The 18898-nt window shown below is 42.9% G+C and overlaps 1 protein-coding gene across 4 annotated transcripts in view; it reads left to right on the plus strand.

The window, feature by feature from the left end:
* The window catches only part of LOC126248455 (thrombospondin type-1 domain-containing protein 7A-like), a 1193762-nt gene that overhangs the window by 1003246 nt on the left and 171618 nt on the right, over positions 1-18898 (plus strand). For 3 of the 4 annotated variants that reach the window (XM_049949448.1, XM_049949449.1, XM_049949451.1), the window contains 3 exons: positions 3895-4089; positions 12912-13152; positions 16892-17002. In XM_049949448.1, coding sequence (XP_049805405.1) covers positions 3895-4089; positions 12912-13152; positions 16892-17002 — 547 coding nt within the window. The remainder of the gene's footprint in view (positions 1-3894; positions 4090-12911; positions 13153-16891; positions 17003-18898) is intronic. The other variant, XM_049949450.1, reaches the window with a different exon arrangement.

An 18898-nucleotide genomic window follows, 5' to 3' on the forward strand; every position in this document is an offset into this window, starting at 1 on the left:
ATACGAGTATACGACGAGTTCATCAACCGCGACTGCGGCTACAACCTTAGCACGGACTGGTAACCCGCACTTCAGTAAGTTAAAAATCGAAAAGAGATACCTTGCAACAACAACGAACTGGCTTCAGATGCGGGTACAACATTAACGGATACGATGTGCAGTGAACACGTCCCCGGGCGAGAACCGGGAGATAAAAAGCCACGCGCGTCTCATAATGTAACGTGGTTGTTTGCTGAAATGTAGTCATGTTAAACAGAGATTCGGTGGTACGACCGAGAACAGCAAAGTCTGGCAATATACTTGCAGGATTTTGCAGGTAGACATTAAAAGTTCTTCGTAATTTCATTTTAGTGAAAATAACTAATTCGTGCACAGCAGATAAACTCTTAATTGCGAGGGTGGTGCGCTTATTTATTAAATATTGTGGCACTATGCTATCTCTAGTCCAGAGTTGTCCACAAAACGTTGAATAATGGTTAGGGGAGAGACATTCACTTCTAGCAAAAACGCTACTGTCAATCACAGTGTCGTACCTATAAAATTTATTTATAATGCACGCGACATACTTGATGCTTTTCTACCTTCGACTGGCACGTACGTACAATATGCTGTAGATAAATAAACACTGCTCGCCATTAAAATTGCAGTACCATCAAGACAGCATGCAAATTAGAGTGAAGACCATTGAATGCTTGGATGGGGAAGAGAGTAGTATTTCAATACAACCTCACAAAGAAGTAACGTCATCTACATGCTGTATACCAGGTGTCTCTCCTATGGGTCGTCAGGCGCATTTTTCCTGGTGTTTCAACAGATATTTGAAATTTCTTTTCTGCGGGATGTAGCCAGAGCCAGCTCAAAGAAATACTACTCATCATGTCTTTCACATGACGTCCAGAATCGACGAAAAGTGTGGGATTGTTTCCTGTTACAAACTAAATTGCTTTTGAAAGTGGAATTTTACCCTCACATTCGATAGAGCGGTTCCAAATTACTCAAGTGCGTTAATCATTTTATCGATATGTATTAACACGAGTAGTAAAACCCGGAGAAGGAACAGTACTCCAACAACGCCTGAGTAGCGCTTCTGTGTGGCGGTAGCAGGCAGCTTGGGCCAGGGCTCTGGTGTCGCTGATGGAGCAGTTGTAATTCTTCATGTTTTATTGTCCCTGCTAAAACACACTGATAAAATGAATATCGCACTAGACTAATATGGAACCACTCTGTCGAATGGACACGTAAAATTCCACTTTAAAAATCATTTTGCTTGTAATGGGAAACAGTCTGACGCTTTCCGATGACTCTGGGCCTCGTATGAAAGAAATGATGAGCAAGATTTCTTTGGGCTGACTCCAGCTAAACGCTTCATAGAATAAATTGTAAATAACTGCCGAAACACCAGAGAAAATGCGCCTGAAGGCTCTTCGGAAAAACACCATGTGTAAGAAAAGATTACGCATAGCGTTTTTTATTCAGAAATCGCATTGGAATTTTAGTTGTTTCTAAGAAGCTTGTGTTATGTTTCGTGTAAGAAAGCGAAAATTCTAGGAGCACGTGTCGGAATTCGTTAGCGACAGGATCGAGGCCTATCGAGACAGCGTTTTATCATTCCGCAACATTGCTGCTCACGTCGGTCGGGATCGCACAACTGCCATGCCAGTACGAATTGACAGGTTCAATAGGACGCGTTCTCAGTGCCATGCACGATCTTTGTATAACCACGCGACTAGTGCCTGAGAGGACAGAAATACTGACTGCTCGATGGTGCCACGTTACGTACCTTGAGGCAGAAAATGGGTTTATTTGCAGCAAGACAAGTATTCTCGCGAACTGTGGTACTCCGTCTGGAGCACCGCGTACTATCAGCAGGGCGACCACTGTTGCGGCTGCTCTGACGTGGTCAGTGACAACACTGGACACAGGAGTGTCTCCACGTCGTCTTTACAAACGATTCTCGGTTCCGCGTAGAGAATCACAATGGACGTACCGTACGTGGTTGTTCTGAGTACATTAGATGTTACCACATTACGTTTGTCATAGTCGAATGGACCCAGCACCTAGAGTGACCATATGGAATGCCAACACGATCATACCTGGTTTTCATAGACGGTAATTCGGACGGCGGTCGTTACATTTATGACGTGTTAAAGCCGGTGACTGTGCCTTGGCTTCGAGGCGTCTGTAACATTATCTTTCAACAAGTTAACGCAAGTTCGCATTTTTTCCGTGCTATCATAACCTACCTCGACACTGAGTCTTCGACTGTCGTCCTGGCAAGAACGGTCCCCAGATCTTTTACCTACTGAAAACATCACGCCATGAGCTGCCGACAGATTACCACTCCACCAGTTGCCAACCACTACGTTTGATGAACACTGGTACAAAGTTGAAAAACCATGGATTAACGTACCCACACTGTCATCCAAGCTCAGTTCGACTCAATGCCCAGCTGGGTTAGAGCCATTGCTGCTGCCAGAGGTGGTAAATCTGCGTACTCACTTTATCGCCCTATAAATTCCCAAATCACCGACTAATAAATTCTTATATTCCTCCTGTCATCCTTCTTGGTGTTACATCGTTATTTAAATGAGCAACAGTATATATGCAAGTTTATACATACTAACCTTAAATTAGTTGCTTTCGCCCTGAGGAATGTATGCGCCTAAGAGGGTGTAGAGGGAGTTGAAATGGTGAGGGGGACGTTGGGTTGGTCTTGGAAGATACTATTGTACTGGTTCATACTAGATAACGGGCAGAAAACATGAAGGACGTCACATTACTTATAGTTCATCTGTTAAACAGTGTGTACCTGGCAATAGTGCACAAAAAAAAGATATTCACTTTAAATTTCATAAAATTATGGACAGCCAATATTAGCGTAATCAACACTTTTCTTTTACATATGTTCTAGCTTTGCTGTTCTATCGTGTATGGGCATCATTTTATTCAGAAATAAAAGTACGGAAATAACTATAACCATAATAAACCAACTCTCAGTCTCTTGTCTGAAATATATTTTCGCTGCGGAAATCTTACAATGCACGTCACATTTTATGGTACTATTTGTTGTCCTGCATTCCGTGTTTTGTAGAGCCCAAGTCCGTTGCGTTACAGTGTTCCTACCTGTGTTCATGTTTGCGTGACTACCCGTCGTCTAGCATGAAGCAGTACAACAGTATCTTCCAACACCAAACCCCCTTCCCCCTACCATTACAACGTATAGAATTTCTTAGAAGTTCAGAAGGAGTGTTATCTGATATTAGTTTGATAGCCTTGCTGTGTCAGCCACGGTATCATCAACTCAGATATTTCAGTCGGACCAGGGGAAAATTTAATCAATATGTCTCGAAACTGACTGGCTGAAAATTCCTCAATTTCCTTTGCTGCAAGTGACTCTGGGGTTGGCTGTTCCCAATCCAGTTTCTTTTTTTTATTTTGTAGCTCATTCAAGTCAAGCGTGTACCTGTAATGAGAAGAAACTGTGGCCTGTTCTGCTTCGTCAGCGAGCAATTTGAGTTATTCGTGTACTTTGAGCGAATGTAAATTGGAAAGCCATGTTTAACAATTTACAAACCACATTAGTCTCATTCATGAAACAGGATGCAAAATAGTAAGAAAGAAATGCGTCTGCGGCACACCACACCACACTTCAATTCATACCAAGAAATCATCATTGTTCTTCCAAGCCTGCTCTCGGTAGAGACATAAAATACATCTCTTGCTTTTTAGAATGACATACTTCGTTTAAGGACAATTTCCACATTCCAGAAATTTCTTGTAATCTATCCCTCCCCTACAGAAGACATGTTCATCCAACATAATCAAATAATTTTCTCTTTCAGTGTCATGGTCTGTGTTTTTTTTTTTCAGTAACATGTGCTTGTGTGTTTCCAGCTGTTTGGTGTAACCCCAAACATCGCATGAACAAAGTGGAACCGAGCAACTGTATCGAGCAACACCCAAAAATTCCGGCAACCTCAGAGCCTTGCTACGCCGACTGTACGTATAACTGCGTGGTTTCCGAGTGGTCAAAATGGTCTCCGTGCACTCACAGCTGCGTGGAAAGCAAGAGGACACGCGAACTGATTGGTAACAATGCTAAACTTAAAACATATTTTTATGTAAAAATAACGAAAACTATGGTGTAATGTAATGTCTGTAGAAACATTTTAAGTGCATTGTAGTTTTTGCACATATTACCCTGGAAATCACTTAAGTAATTATTACACGCAGATATTACATTCTTTGCGATACTGATAATCAGCATATATAAATATTTCATAGTCATAAAGGTCATCTATTCTGTATTTCAATCTCCACGTCCAAATATTAATTCCTTAAACAGGACACCCTCGGTTCTGACGCTTCCGAGTCTCCGTTGAAATTAGTACGGCCTCCGGGCCAAAGGGAAGCCTTCTTGGTTAGGCATAAACTCACGCTTGGCATGGCCTAACTGGTCAGCCGGGACGTACTTACACACACATCTTGAGAAATACTGCTTTGGTTGACAGATACAGGAGCTGGACAAAATGTAGGACCAGCGCGGTAAACGCATGCTTGGACATAAATGAAGCCTGCAGGATGCGCTGTTGTACGTGACCACGAACGGCACCTGTGCAATGTCGTCAATACGTTGCAAGTATCAGTGGTGGTCAAAAGAGTGTTTTGTGTAATACCAAGTGCGTTATATCGGAACCCATTGAATTTCAACATGGACAAACTGTTGGTGCATGTATGGTGGGTGCTTCCGTAACCAAGTTAGCCAAAGTGTTTGAGGAGGCACCGTATAGAAGATTTATACAGCATACAGGGAAAGTGGAAAAACAACATCCGCTAAGTAACAACGAGGAGGAAATTGTTTGTTGAGTGATCGTGATGGATGGTCGTTGAAGAGGATTGTGATGAAAAATAAAGAGGCCGACAGCTGCACAAGTCACTGCGGAACTGAATGTCCCATTCGCAAACCCTGTCAATACCAAAACAACACGAATGGAGCTCCATAATCAGGGAACTGCAGGATGAGCCGTAATTCCAAAACCACGCATTAGTGATGAAATTCCCATAACAGGAAAACATTGTACCGACGCAATAAAACCTGGAATTTGGAGCAATGGAAGAATGTCCTTTAATCGGATGACTCTCTTTTCACACTGTTTCCCATTGGTGTTCCAGTTTCTGGTACCACGAGTGAAACATGACGGAGATTCGATGGTGATTTGTGCATATCGCTGTATTCCATGGGCCCCACAGTTACTTTGCCAGGTGGCACTACTAACGAGGATTATATGAAAATTTTGGCTGATGAGGTCCATCCCGCGGTGCAATGTTTGTACTTCAGTGGTGATGCTGTATTCCAAGATGACAAGGTCCCGTTCACACAGCTCGCACCGCTCCGGACTGGTTTTGTGACCACAAGGATGAATTATCGCATCTCCCCTGCTCACCAAAGTCACCAGATCTTAATATTTTTGAGACTTTGTGGTGTACTTCGGAGAGAAAGGTGGGTGATCGCTATCCACGCCCATCATGGTTTCCTGAACGTGCCACTGTTTTGCAGGAAGAATGGTATCATATTCGCTAGGAAACCATACAGCACCTGTGTTTATCCATTCCGAGACAAGTTAAAACCGTTTTGAATGCTAGCCCTTTCCTACGCTGTATTACGCATGATAATGTATTTCGTTTTTGGTATTTCCATATTTTTGTCCACCCCCTGTACCTGCCTACCACACAATAGAGAACACAAATCCGGGAGAAACCATGCCTCTACTGTATTTAGTTTTAGATCGTGACACTATTGCACTCAAATAAAATGGTTTAGATTAATTCATGTCGCCGTAAATGCCGTAAAGAGCGATGCATTGCTCTCGAAAACTGCTGTTGAAACGATGTAATAACCAAGGTAAAAACCTTTGGGGTTCATTTGATGCTAAAAAAGAATTCCACATATTGCATTCAGCAAAGATCTTGACTTTATCAATAAGATTCTTCGACAACGTAATTTCAGTTCATTCCTTCCTTTGAGTGTACACTTCCATAATCTGAGACGACACCTTGTGTCACCATTTTCCGTTTCATAGCCATCGGATAAGCAACGCTGGGTCACCACGGATTTTTCAGGTTGTTGAAACCTTGCGTGACGACAATGTTTCACATATTTGTCCTGCACAATGCGAATAATCTGACAGAAGTAAGCTTTTGCACAGTTCTGACCCTAGTTTAGAAAACGCACGATGTAATTTCAAACACAGAGTTTAGACCAAACCTACACATAACCTTTATCTAAATGCAACATGTTACCACCCGTCGCACCAACGAACGGAGTTCCTCATGAAGTTGGCGTGAGGAGCGTACACGATTTCTGACGCAGACAGCTTAACAAGGAAGATTGTTTTCGGTCTTTACATGTTTAAATAGTACGGATTTTCTGCGAAGCAACCTTTACTATGGACGGTGACACTGGAATTGGTGTCACATGACAGACGGCGCCATAAATAGAGCTAAAGAAACAGCACACCACCCACATTAAAATCCGAATCCTATCTTGCACTCCATTAGTTCCTTCCTCATGCCAGAAATCTGTCTTCAAAAGAGGTAGAACTTAAAAAAGGTTCCGTATTATGAGTAAGATTTGTCCGCCAGTTGGAAATAGAACTTTTCTTCGCTCCGTTGTACACTGATCAACCAGAATATTGCGATCGTCTACCTAATAGCCGGTATGTCCATCTTTGACACGAGAAACAACGGCGACGCTTCGTGGCATGGAAGCAACGAGGCCTTGGTAGGTCACTGGAGGGAGTTGGCACCACACCTGCACATACAAATCACCTAAACCCGTAAATTCCGGGGAGGGGTTCTATGAGCCCTGACGTAATGTTGAGACATCCCAGATGCGTTCGATCTGTTTCAGATGTGGCGAGTTTCTGGGCCAGCACATCAATTAGAACTCGCCACTATGTTCCTCTAACCACTCCATAACACTCCTGGCCGTCTGTCATGGCACATTATCTTGCTGAAATATGCCACTGTTGTCGGGAAACATGATTGTTATGAAAGTGTGTTCGTGGTCTGCAGCCCGTGTACGATACTCCTTGACTGTCATGGTGCCTTGCAAGAGCTCCACTGGATCCATGGATGCCCACGAGAATGTTACCCAGAGCATAATGGAGCCGCCACCAGTTTGCCTCCGTCCTGCAGTACAGATGTCAAGGAGCTGTTGCCCTGGAAGACGACAGATTCGCGCACTCCCATCGACATGATGGAGAGGGTATCGGGATCTATCAGACTATGCAACGCTCTGTCCACGCGCCAAAGTTCAGTGTCGATAGTCACGTACCCATTTCAGTCGTAGTTGCTGATGTCGTGGTGTTAACATTGGCACATGCATGGGTCATTGGCTGTGGATGCCCATCGTTAGGAGTGTTGGTTGCATTGTGTGTACAGACACACTTGTACTCTGCCCAGCATTAATGTCTGATGTTACTTCCGTCACAGTTGTCGCCTTTCGTATTTTACCAGTCTGCCCAGCCAACGACTTTTGACATCTGTAACGAGGGTAGGCTGCCCGACCCCACAACATCTGGACGTGGTTTCACCTCGGTTTCGCCATGTGTTGAAGACACTCACCTAGCACTCTTCGAACCCCGACAAGTCGTGCAGTTTCAGAAATGCCCGTACCGAGCCCACAGGCCATCACAATCTTCCCTCGGTCAAACTCAGATAGATCGGGCGTCATCCCCATTCTGCACACGGGCAGGAACCTCACTGATACTACACGCGCCGTGCGTGCTTCTGACTATCAGTCTTTCCTCGCCAGGTGACGCTTCTATCGCATGGACAGGTTTATATTGAAAGTGGGTCGTTGGTCATAATGTTCTGGCTGACCAATGTAGTTTACCTGTGGTTAAGGAAGCCCAGCGTTTGGTGTCCAGCGATAACATCCACAGCAGTGGTGAGGCAGAGATGCCAGTACGTATGGAGGCCACATTCGTCGAGAGGATGTAACGTCACAGGCCGCGACGTCTCAGGCAACAACGGGCCAAGAGGCACGTGAAGGGTGCACTTTACAGCACACGAATGTACGGCCGGCTCCTGGCCACTCTTGCCTGTCTCGTCGGCTGAGCCCAAGGAGTTCGACCAGACGCCTTCTTATCGGAAGACGCGTCAACAGACTGTACGCATGTTTTGCAGAAAGACGACGCGTTCTTAACCCTTTACGTATTCGCACAATGTTGATCCCCGTGCAGCTCCGTCAACAACACCCGATGGTTACACCTGCTGTCGAAAAATCTAATATGTTGCAGCAGTAATAAAGGACAATTAGAAGCAAGACCAAATGACTAATCATAACGAGTTTGGAGGCAGAGATACAAGAATTTTCGGAATCATGAGGAAACGACAGCGATTATACTTACTACAATTACAGTATAATGCACTAGTATAACTCCAGTTTATTTTAATTTTACTGGTGGTTGCCTGTTTCACTTATGTAAGAACCTTCATCAGACCAGTTCCTGAAGTATGTAACACAAATTAGTTCATAACAACAACAGCAGATGACACAATCATCCAGGATTCATAATGAAGTAACCATCGTAAATGCACAAATCAGTTTTTCAAGTCCACATGAGGAACCAGTGCGCTGTGTTTTAAGATCGGCTGTCGGTGATTGATACCACTTGGTAATAACACATAGGCTCTGCGTACAGGTTCGTTGTGTGGACTTGTAAACTTATTTTACGGTTTTACTGGGGGTGAGGGAGAGGGGGGGGGGGTTGTCCTATTACGGATCCTTACTAGAAATAGTACGTCATTTCCTGTTTTGTGTTACATGTTTCAGAAATTGGTCTGCTGCGGAACCGAAACTGGTAATCACCAGGAAAATTAAAATTAATCCGATTTGGAATGGTACTTCTTATTTACAGCTACAAGAGTTTGATCTCCTTAGTCAGCTGAGAAGAAAAGACCATGCTGTCATTTACTACAGCCTCGATGTTACCATCCGCTGATTACTTCTTGCCGAACTTATGTCATCGAATACTAGCCACGCGGATGTTCTATACGGTAACCCGCGCGTTTCTGGGTTGCTAGTTCAACACCTAGACTGATTGTCTGCTGGCTGAATACCTACATTGCCTTGGCTTCTGACCCGACTCAAACTTCTATTCCGTTGGCTTTTAACCTGCAGACTACTAATGGTTACTCACGGTTCCTAATACCACTTGTGTATCGCACTGTATCTTCCAAAAATTAAGAAAAATTGCTACACTCTGGACAGGAATCAGTGTATATAAAACTCTGCGATCCTTTGTAAAACCTTACGTGATCAAAATTAATTGCTCTGGCAACAATAGGTGTTTGGAACGTCATTGTCATACAAGAATACAACCTGGGAAATCCACGATGGCAGAGCACTATCTTAAATGACGAACATGCAATAAAATATTGCAAAAGTGGCCGTGGCAGCAATTAGTAACCGGGACTGTGTCCTAACGGACTCTATTGAAAGTTTACCGAGTATCTTACTGGTAGTGACAAAGTTTGCGTTAAATATCACTTTTTACCGGCATTTCAGCGCATTTTGGTGCTGTATGATCACACGGTACGGAATTTAGTGCATGTTCTTTTTTCAACCACGCCCGTCTCTGATGTGGCAACTCCAAACCTAAGTACTTCTAAAAATGACGTTCGCCTGATATTTTCCTTTCTGTCGCATTGTCTTCATATGTCACTGCCAATCATTCCTTTGTAGAAGTGAGCCAATATCCACTTTAATCCGATTTATTCTGCCGTTCTTACACATTTGACATTTCCGTGTCACTTCTCCTCGGTCTGCTACTATAGTACGTCTATGTCGCTACTTGCCTTGCTCTCCAACCCTTTAGCCTCGCAAAGATCTCTCCAGATTTACAGTGACAGTTTCAAGTTGTGATGTAACCTAACCTGTCTAGCAGTCAGTCCCACCTAAATACAGGTAACAACCGTAACCCTAACATTCGCATTAGCATCTACATACATACTCTGCAAACCACCACACGGTGCATAGCGGAGGCTGATTTCGTCTCCCTAACTTCAAGACACTCAAACCTCCTACCCAAATTATAAAAACACTATAATATCTGGCCTAAGTACTGACCGCAAACTAACCTGGAAATTCTATTAACTTCCCAACAAAAAGCGTACAATAGACTAAAAGGTACTCATAGGCTTGTCTTGAGGATTTCGTCCTTTCACCAACATTCCTATCAGCAGACGCGCAAGTCGCCCAGTGTGGCGTCGAATGCCAGAAGTACTTGCCCTCGGCGGCCGAACTTCCTCGAATAGGGGACTCCCTGCCCACGATGCCGTACGCTCATTTCCATTTTTTTCCGATCAGCAAAAGTCTTATCCGACCCATCTTCATTTCTTCAACTTAGATTTCAATTGCACTCCCTCAGACTTCCATCACTCATCTGATGTTCTTGAGCATTGGGCACTCTGTACCGCAGTCCGCATCCGCCCTCCCTTATCCAAACGCATTCTACGCCAGTTAATTAATTTCCAACCCTTCCTCAAATTTATAGAACACTAGCTTAAGTCCTATACGTCTTGCAAACAAAGAACAGCCATATGCTAGATGACATTCAAGTCACATATGAGAGAATTAAATAAACAATACACAAATGATTTCTATAGCATAATTTCAGCTGGATACAACACAGTGTTTAATCTGAGAATGGTGTGTAACTGGACAGCCGAAATTTGACGTTAGTTCAATTTCCAATCCAGCGGAAAACCTGGATAGAATACAATGTTTGCCTCGCTACCTGACATGTAAGAGGCGATCAAAATGTTTCCGTTTAAGGGCGTTGCTCCAGCGTATATGCGACCTGGCGCGACTCCGATGCAGATACATAAGCACTGACATGTAGGCAAGTGGTTAATGTGGCCTTCGAAAGCAAACTTTTTCATCGCCTCTTATACAGGGTGCCAATGGACACTGATTTATGACAGTGAGGAAAATTAAAAATTTGTACCGAACTGAGATCCGAACGTGAGTCTCCAGAGCGTACTAGGCAGATGCGCTGACTACTACGCCCTCAGAACACAGTGGGCTATCACCACACAGTGGGCAACACAAGGCGACAGACTACCCTAGCACACCTCCTGTCAGACCGCCTCCCCCCCCTCCCCCCCTCCCCCCCTCCCCCCTCCCCGTTCTCAGTTATTATCGATGCAGTGCCACTTGCCTGTTATGTCCGGATGGCTTAGTTGCCAGTAAGTAGGAGACTTAGGTTCGAATCCTGGTCCGGCACAATTTTTTAACTTTCTCCATTCATTTAAATCAGTGCCCACTGGTAGCTAATATCTTTAATTCCTTTGTGTCTCAGTTTATTTGATATGTAGTGCTTTACTTGTGCCCTGAGCCATGTATGGATAAAAATGTCGAGACTATTGTATCTAGAGGGTGTTACAGTGCCTTTGAAAAACGGTGAAGGAGACATATTGTATCAGTTTGATACTGAAGAAATCCTTGTCTCGAAACGAATGACTCGAGAGTTAAGAATAGAAACGCGATGTGGGATAGTAATGTCAATGGATGGAAAACCCTCAGGCCACACTCTATAATTTACAGAAGAAAGAGTGTCACTGACAGCGCTGTATGGGCAGTAATACGAGCACAGTACCTAACTCCCACCATTCACACAAAGTGCAAGCTTCAATTCCTGCTACTTCGGAATTCAGGTCGTTTTGAGTCAGTGGGTAAGGCAGTGTTCTATGGATGATGCTCAGTTTTCTCCGGCTTTCTTTCCTCAGTTGCAGCCTGTTTCATCAGAGATGTAATACTCGGTATGTCCCTACGCTATAGCTGTGAAGAGCTGACGATATATATTTGTAGTGAACGTGTAGGTGGGCATAGTTAATTGTTGGTTAATAAGTTCGGGTCTGCTTCCTTCCCGCTTAACTTCACCAACTTCCACGATGTTGTAATCTATCCTACTTTACTTACGCGTATGTACGTGATTCCAACCTGATACGGGTCCATCTCATTTTGCTCTGCGTCAGATATGCCCTGACGGGTGGATGGAAAAAGGAGGTCCAGTTTCGTACTCAGCTTGCTCACTTGCTCTGACCACTCATGACTTCTTCTCGTGTGGTTATGAGAAACGTCGTGTGTACGAGACAACTAACTAACTGGAAAGTACCTCCTGGAGCAAATTCTCGCTGCCTCTGAAAGTGTTCGAACAACATTTGAATTGAAGACAGAACTTTCAGCGACTATGACATGGTTCATACAACCCAGGTGACATTTCTTTGAAAAACTTTAGTTAATTAATCATGTTAGCCAGGATGTACAGATGAGTAAAATTATTACAAAAATGAGACTACTTGGATTTTCATCGTAGTGAGCAGACCAACGGTAAATTTGAAATTTTCTTATTTTTGGTTATAAACTTCGATTCGGTTTCTTCCAGACCTGGGCTGGTACATTTGCCTTTCTCCATCATCCCAAAACACCCTATAGAGTTCTACGCGTTTGTAGAAAAGGCGATCTCAAGAAAAATTTCATGAACTGGTCTAATTATTTGCAAGTAGGGAGTCATTTCCAGTACGAACTGCGCAGTCAGTTTTAATATCATAGTCACATATGGTTTGTTGTAATTATTCTCGACTTATGCTTACAGGTCAAATAGATCATCTTTACATTTTTAATAATAATGTGACGAGCAAACACCATAACGATGACATTTCAATATTTCTGGACTATTCGTATTTTTTTCAATATTTCAGTTTTAATTAAACAGAGCAAATTATACACTTAATATTATTTGTAGTAATTAACTTGCGAGTTTTGTTTGTGCCAACACATGTAATTTTATTGTACAAAAATACCAGTCAAATGTGGTTTACTTGAAACTTATTTCTTGCAGGTCACTCCAAGAACAGGGATATATGTACGAATTCTGTACTCTTCCCGTTAGTTGAAACCAGGACCTGCCCTTGCCGAAAGCAAGAGTTGCGGGTACTTGGAAACTGGTCGGAATGTATAATAGATACTGATATAACATCAGTGAGATCAAATGGAAGGCGTGTTATTGAAGTCTGCGGATCGGGAACAAAATATCGTCGTGTGGGGTGTTTCAATACCACTGGACATCTTATAGAGCCAATGTGAGTTTTTAAAAGTTTCATGATGTTTACTTATTTCCAAGTTGTAAACTATAACTTGGGTCTTTGTTTCGAATCTACAGTAATAAACTATATCATAAATATAAGCATTTATTTTTCAAAATTCGAGAAAATTGTTAGGTCATAACTGAAGTGCACAGAACCGTTATTTTTCATTAATTAATTTCTTAGAAATGTGAAACTACTAGATAAAGTAGTGGAGAAAACGTCGTCAGTCTTATACGCATTTCCATAAATATCAGCCAGAGGATTACTTCCGTATTAAGACTTATTTAGAATTTCTGATCTGTACCAGTTATCGCTAGCAAAACTGCAACTATACAAGTGGTTGTACAGCTGCATGTAAGAAGAACCCTGTAAGAATACCATAGGTATGTCCAATATGCTGCGTCCTCAAAACTTTCTATCCAAAAGAAGAACGAATTTTGAAATGTCGTTTTCTATCACAGGAGTGAGACAACCACCTTATTCACCGACTGCAGAAATGCGATATGCACACATACGTCATATAGTTTTTTTCAAACAGTAGTAATGTGTGTTTTGCGAAATGATCGAACAGCATTGTGCTTCCTTGTAAAAAGGAACTTGAATAGCTGCTACATAAACTCCAGAAAAATATTGGAAAATAAGCTTGAGAGTTCAGTTTTATTTTCGATTGATCATGCGTAACGAACTTCACGTGAATCTCAAGAACAGTTACGACCAGATGATATGCGAGGAAAGTTACATGCCCTTCGCTGATGGAGACCTCAACTGTAATAATGTCATATATCCTTATCTGAGCAGTCTCGCGCTTAACATCCCGATGTCGAGCGCCTGATGTCCTGTTCATCATTATCATCGTCACACAAGGGCAGTAATACGTAAATACTGGACTCACAAATCCATGGTTTTATTACGCAAACGTTACGACTAATTTCTCATGGTGTATTGCTACATTATGTCTCTCGGTTCGTGCCAAACTACTTTAATCACCACAAATAAGCGCAACATCACGAAGAAGAAAACTGAATGTGCGTCGCAGGGAATAAATAAGACCCTCTCTGTCAGCGTGGTTCAGCTGCATAGTGGGAAACATTCGAGGAGGGCTTGTACAGCAACCTAGAACTGTCCACGAACACTGAAAGATGTCGCTAAATACTGTGTAGAGCAGCAATCAACACTCCGTCTGTTCTTATATTTTGTGTGAGACTTCTAACATCAAAGCTAGCTCCTGAAAGCAAATGCAAATAATAAGGTCGTGTGTTCGTAAGTTTAAAATATGTAAAACATAAAGAGAAGAAGAAGTGCATGGGATCGTTAAATAAGAATGGCAAGGATAGTAAACAGTCAACGTGTACATAACTAAATGGCACAGCTGATGTAGATGCACTCGGGAAAACAATATGGATGCAACACCATAGAAAATCTTATGAAAACACCTGAAAATATCGACCACACGAAGCACTGACAACAACAGCGTGTTGGGAGAGTACCTGGTATTAGCATCGACTCATCACATGGCATCTTACGTAAAACAAGTGGATCGAGGCCCAGGCGCTCGCCTAAGAAATTGTTACGTGTTTCCAGGTGATGCAAATTGATTTCTGTCACATAAACGAAAAATACGTATGTGTTTACTGCATTGTTGTACATATATAAGCAGAATTCCGAAGCAACGCATCATTCTCACTCATGTTTCCTAGAAGGTAGCTCTGACAAATTTCTTGAAAATCTTTGTAGCACCGTCCCTTCCAGTTTCCACCACCACCATAATCAAAACCAAGTTGATGCTCTGTCTGTGATCGCCTCACCTCTTACGATCTAGCAAACGCAGAGGTGCCCAATTTTGATTCATATCATTATGTGTAACCTAGTCACCCTCCCACGAGATACTGGAACCGTTGCGGTTCTATTCTGATACATGACCATTCAGCAGCTACTCATATTCACAGAGGTTGGCCGGAGTTAGATCCAAAGCGCGCGCATCTCACGTGATGGCATCGCAGATGTGATCCATAGACTTCGCATCAGCTAGCCTACGAGTCAACACAAGCACCCTCTATCCATCCCTGCAGTCACTGTAACATAATTCGGGAACGATAGTTGGTGCATTCTTTTGGCGAAAATATTAGTCGTCATCGATGCACTGTAGGCGAACAAACGGATGCACATGAATCGACCATCGATCCCTGTATCGCTCGTTGCCAAAACTGTGTCACACTATCAGGAGCTGCATATCATTCCATACAGACATCCCCCCCCATAAGCGAATAACACCATCACCTGCCGAAACGACACGTCTGTTGACAAGCGATATGCATAACCTGCGACGTTTCCGTAGTACTCGTACGCGTACGAACATGTGCCACGACATATCAGTGTAAGTGACCTTTATTTGCGTTTTTAGCGTACAGTGAAGATATCCCAGTGCTGATACTCATCACACTGCACAGTGACGTGCGGTGATCAGAGGTACACGTGTGGGCTGCTGACTTCTGTACCTCACAAATCTATGGTTTTATTACGCAAACGTTATGACTAATTTCTCTGCAAGAGAGACGCTCAGTAGCTCGGTACGGGCTTTTGTTGAAGTTTCGAGAACATATCTTCACCGAGGAGTCAAGCAGCATATTGTTCCCTCCTACGTATATCTCACGAAGAGACCATGAGGATAAAATCAGAGATTAGAGCCCATACAGGGGCATACCGACAGTCTTTCTTTCCACGAACAATACGAGACTGGAATAGAAGGGAGAACCGATAGAGGTACTCAATGTACCCTCTGCCACACACCGTCAGGTGGCTTGCGGAGTATGGATGTAGACGTAGATGTAGATTACGATCAGATGGAGCTCGACAGTGCTGCTGCTGTTCACCGGTTTTATTGTCCAGCGCTGAAATGGCAAGTAATCTGCTACACTGGAAGCCCGTCCGTACACGCTGTACAATCTTCATAGTCGACGACGATCTCTGATATCAACAAGTTAATACCCACTGCGAATTATTCTCGTGGTGATGATTTTATCCGCCGATGGAATAGCACACACATTGGACACTCATGATCAACTGCATTGGTACTGTGCCTCTTCCCCATCCTTAGCACAAATTTCTTGCTGACAGACGGTACAACGTCTGACGACTGTGAACCACGTCACGCGCTGAAGTAGATCATTCGCTCTGGCGACAGCAATACTGTTTCTCCAACACAACAGCTATCTATGATAGTTTTCCTCGAGAATTTATTACGTTAAAATATATGTTTTCGTGTGCCGAGTCGTTCTTACGACCTTGTAAACGTCGAGTATCATCAAAACTTGACATATGTATCTGTGGACATTAATATGAGGGATTGTCACCCTTCGCTTTCATGATGGCTTGAAGCCCGCTGGGGGCACGTTCAGTGAGATGTGTGAATGTCTGTGGAGGAATAGCAGCTTATTCTTTCTCAAAAGCTGAAACCAGAGAAAGTAATGATTTATTTATTTATCTATTTATTCTTCATAATTACAGCCTATTACAAAAGAAGCTAAATAGGCCATACAAATCACATTTTCTTAGATAGTAATAAATTATGTATTAACTATTTTTTGGATACTTAATTTGTAAAATACTACAAGTACTTCTACTACTACAAAACTACAATAAAACGCTTAACCCGTTACCCAAATAGTAATACTACTATAAGCACTACAGAATATGTTTGTGCTTGTTCATTTATTTTGGTGCATTTAACTTGTAGATGCTTGTTTCTGCTACTGGATTCGCCCTCACACAGCCCAGATCAAGAGCTATTGTCTGCTGGATTGCTTGAGGAACAGGAAGCACGTCAGCGGTGTATCGTTCGTAGAAGGTAACTCCACCCATCACTGTTACGTCTTGATGTCCACAATTCCATAATCATTTGCACCAACGCAATGCAGCTTCTTGGTATACTATTTCATTCAGTGGTCGCCGACCTCAGTTATCTTCTCTCCATCTGCAGAGTGTGTAGTCCAGCCTGGATGGCAGCATGCTGACTTATGGTTGAATGATGCCTCGTGAATCCTTCCACGACCTTCGTGTATACTGAGGCTGCAGTATCGTCCTAGATGCGCCAGGTCGACTCGCTCCTTAGTGCTGCTTTGGGATCCATCATCCTTGATACCTGACATACGTTACCCGCCGAATCTTCATACACCACGCAGTCCCACAATGTGTGTTCTGTTATGCCCACACTGCCGCAGGTGCAGCTATCATCCATCTGCTTCCTTGTTTTGTATAGATACGTAGCGTACGAGACATACGTAGTGTATCAGTCCACTTGACGGCTTAAGAAATCTACTTTTCAATCTCTCCCAGATGTTAAGGAGAAATTTGTATGTTCTCCTGCCTGTGCCTGAAGTGTCCCATTCATTTTGCCACAGTTGCAATATGCAATCTTTTATTGCTTTTTTAGAACTGGCCTCAGTTCCAGGAACACTTCGTACCTCCATTTGATGGCCTTTCTTTAACTAGTAAAAGGCTCCCCTTTTCCTAATTTCCAAGTCCAGTGGTCATATTCCTAGAATTACTAACGATGCACCATTTGTGGTAGAGCAGTAGGCGCCCGTTAATCTTAGTAGCACTCCTCGTTGAACTCTTCTCACTAATGATGCTGGCTTCACTAGCTGCAATCTATGAACCCAAACGCTCGCACCATATCTTACGACTGATGCTGATATAGATTGGTGGAATACTCCGATTGTTTTCAAGGGGAGCCGAAATTGCCTACTTGCAATGGTTATAACTTTATTCATCACATTTATACCTTTTCTGCCTGCTTTCTATGATGTTACGACATTCGTCCAGAAATACCCCTAGATATCTCGTTACTACGCTTCTCCTAATAGTTCCATCAATTAATTTTATTTTAGGGTTTCAGCATAAGATACGTTGTTTTGTGAGGCGTTAGTGACAGTTTTATACTTCGACACCAGCCGTCAAGTTCGTGGAGCGCCGCATTACATTTATGGTCTGTAATTATTCTGGAGGCACTACTCACGGCGAATAGTGCGTCATCTGCAAATGCTACCATCCACTTATGCCACAGTTGCATGTAACTTCTGTAGTGTGGGCTGCAGTACTAAATCCTAAAACTCTGGGCCGGACATTGATCTCTGCGGACAGACTTTTGTCTTCGTTACTTTCTTTCCTGGGCATGTTGAAGAAGCATGTTGCCCGTGGCAATAATCTCTCAGGCAATTGTACACCGCTTTTGGACACTCAAAATCCCTAAGGTGACCACAGAAATACGGCCACTATAGGTTATCGAAAGCTCCAGCAATAACAATCATCATCGCTGGAGAGTTCGTAGAATGAGTATCTGTTGGTAGCAAAGTCGCTTTATTAATTGCGTCTGCAGTTGACTTGCCTGTTCTAACCTGTACTGGTGAACCTTCATCCCGTGTTGCTGTCTATGGTCTTCTTATCTTCTGCATAACAGTTTTTTCAAATATCTTGCCGAGAAAATTCAAAAGATAAATTGGTCTGTAGGATTTGGGTATTATTGGATACTTATCTTGCCCTTTACTAATTATTCCCACTTCAGCTTTTTTCCACGGTGCAGGGACCTTTCCTTTCGTAATACATTCGTTGTACAGTTCGTGCAAGTAACTATCTGAGTGGTCACATAGTGCTTGTATTACTTCGGCAGGGACCCCATCTGTCATGGAAATTTCTTTTTTAGTCTTAAAATTATTTGTTTAATTTCTTCTTGTGCGAGCCGCGT

Source organism: Schistocerca nitens, chromosome 3 (assembly GCF_023898315.1).
Source record: "Schistocerca nitens isolate TAMUIC-IGC-003100 chromosome 3, iqSchNite1.1, whole genome shotgun sequence".
Classification (NCBI taxonomy): domain Eukaryota; kingdom Metazoa; phylum Arthropoda; class Insecta; order Orthoptera; family Acrididae; genus Schistocerca; species Schistocerca nitens.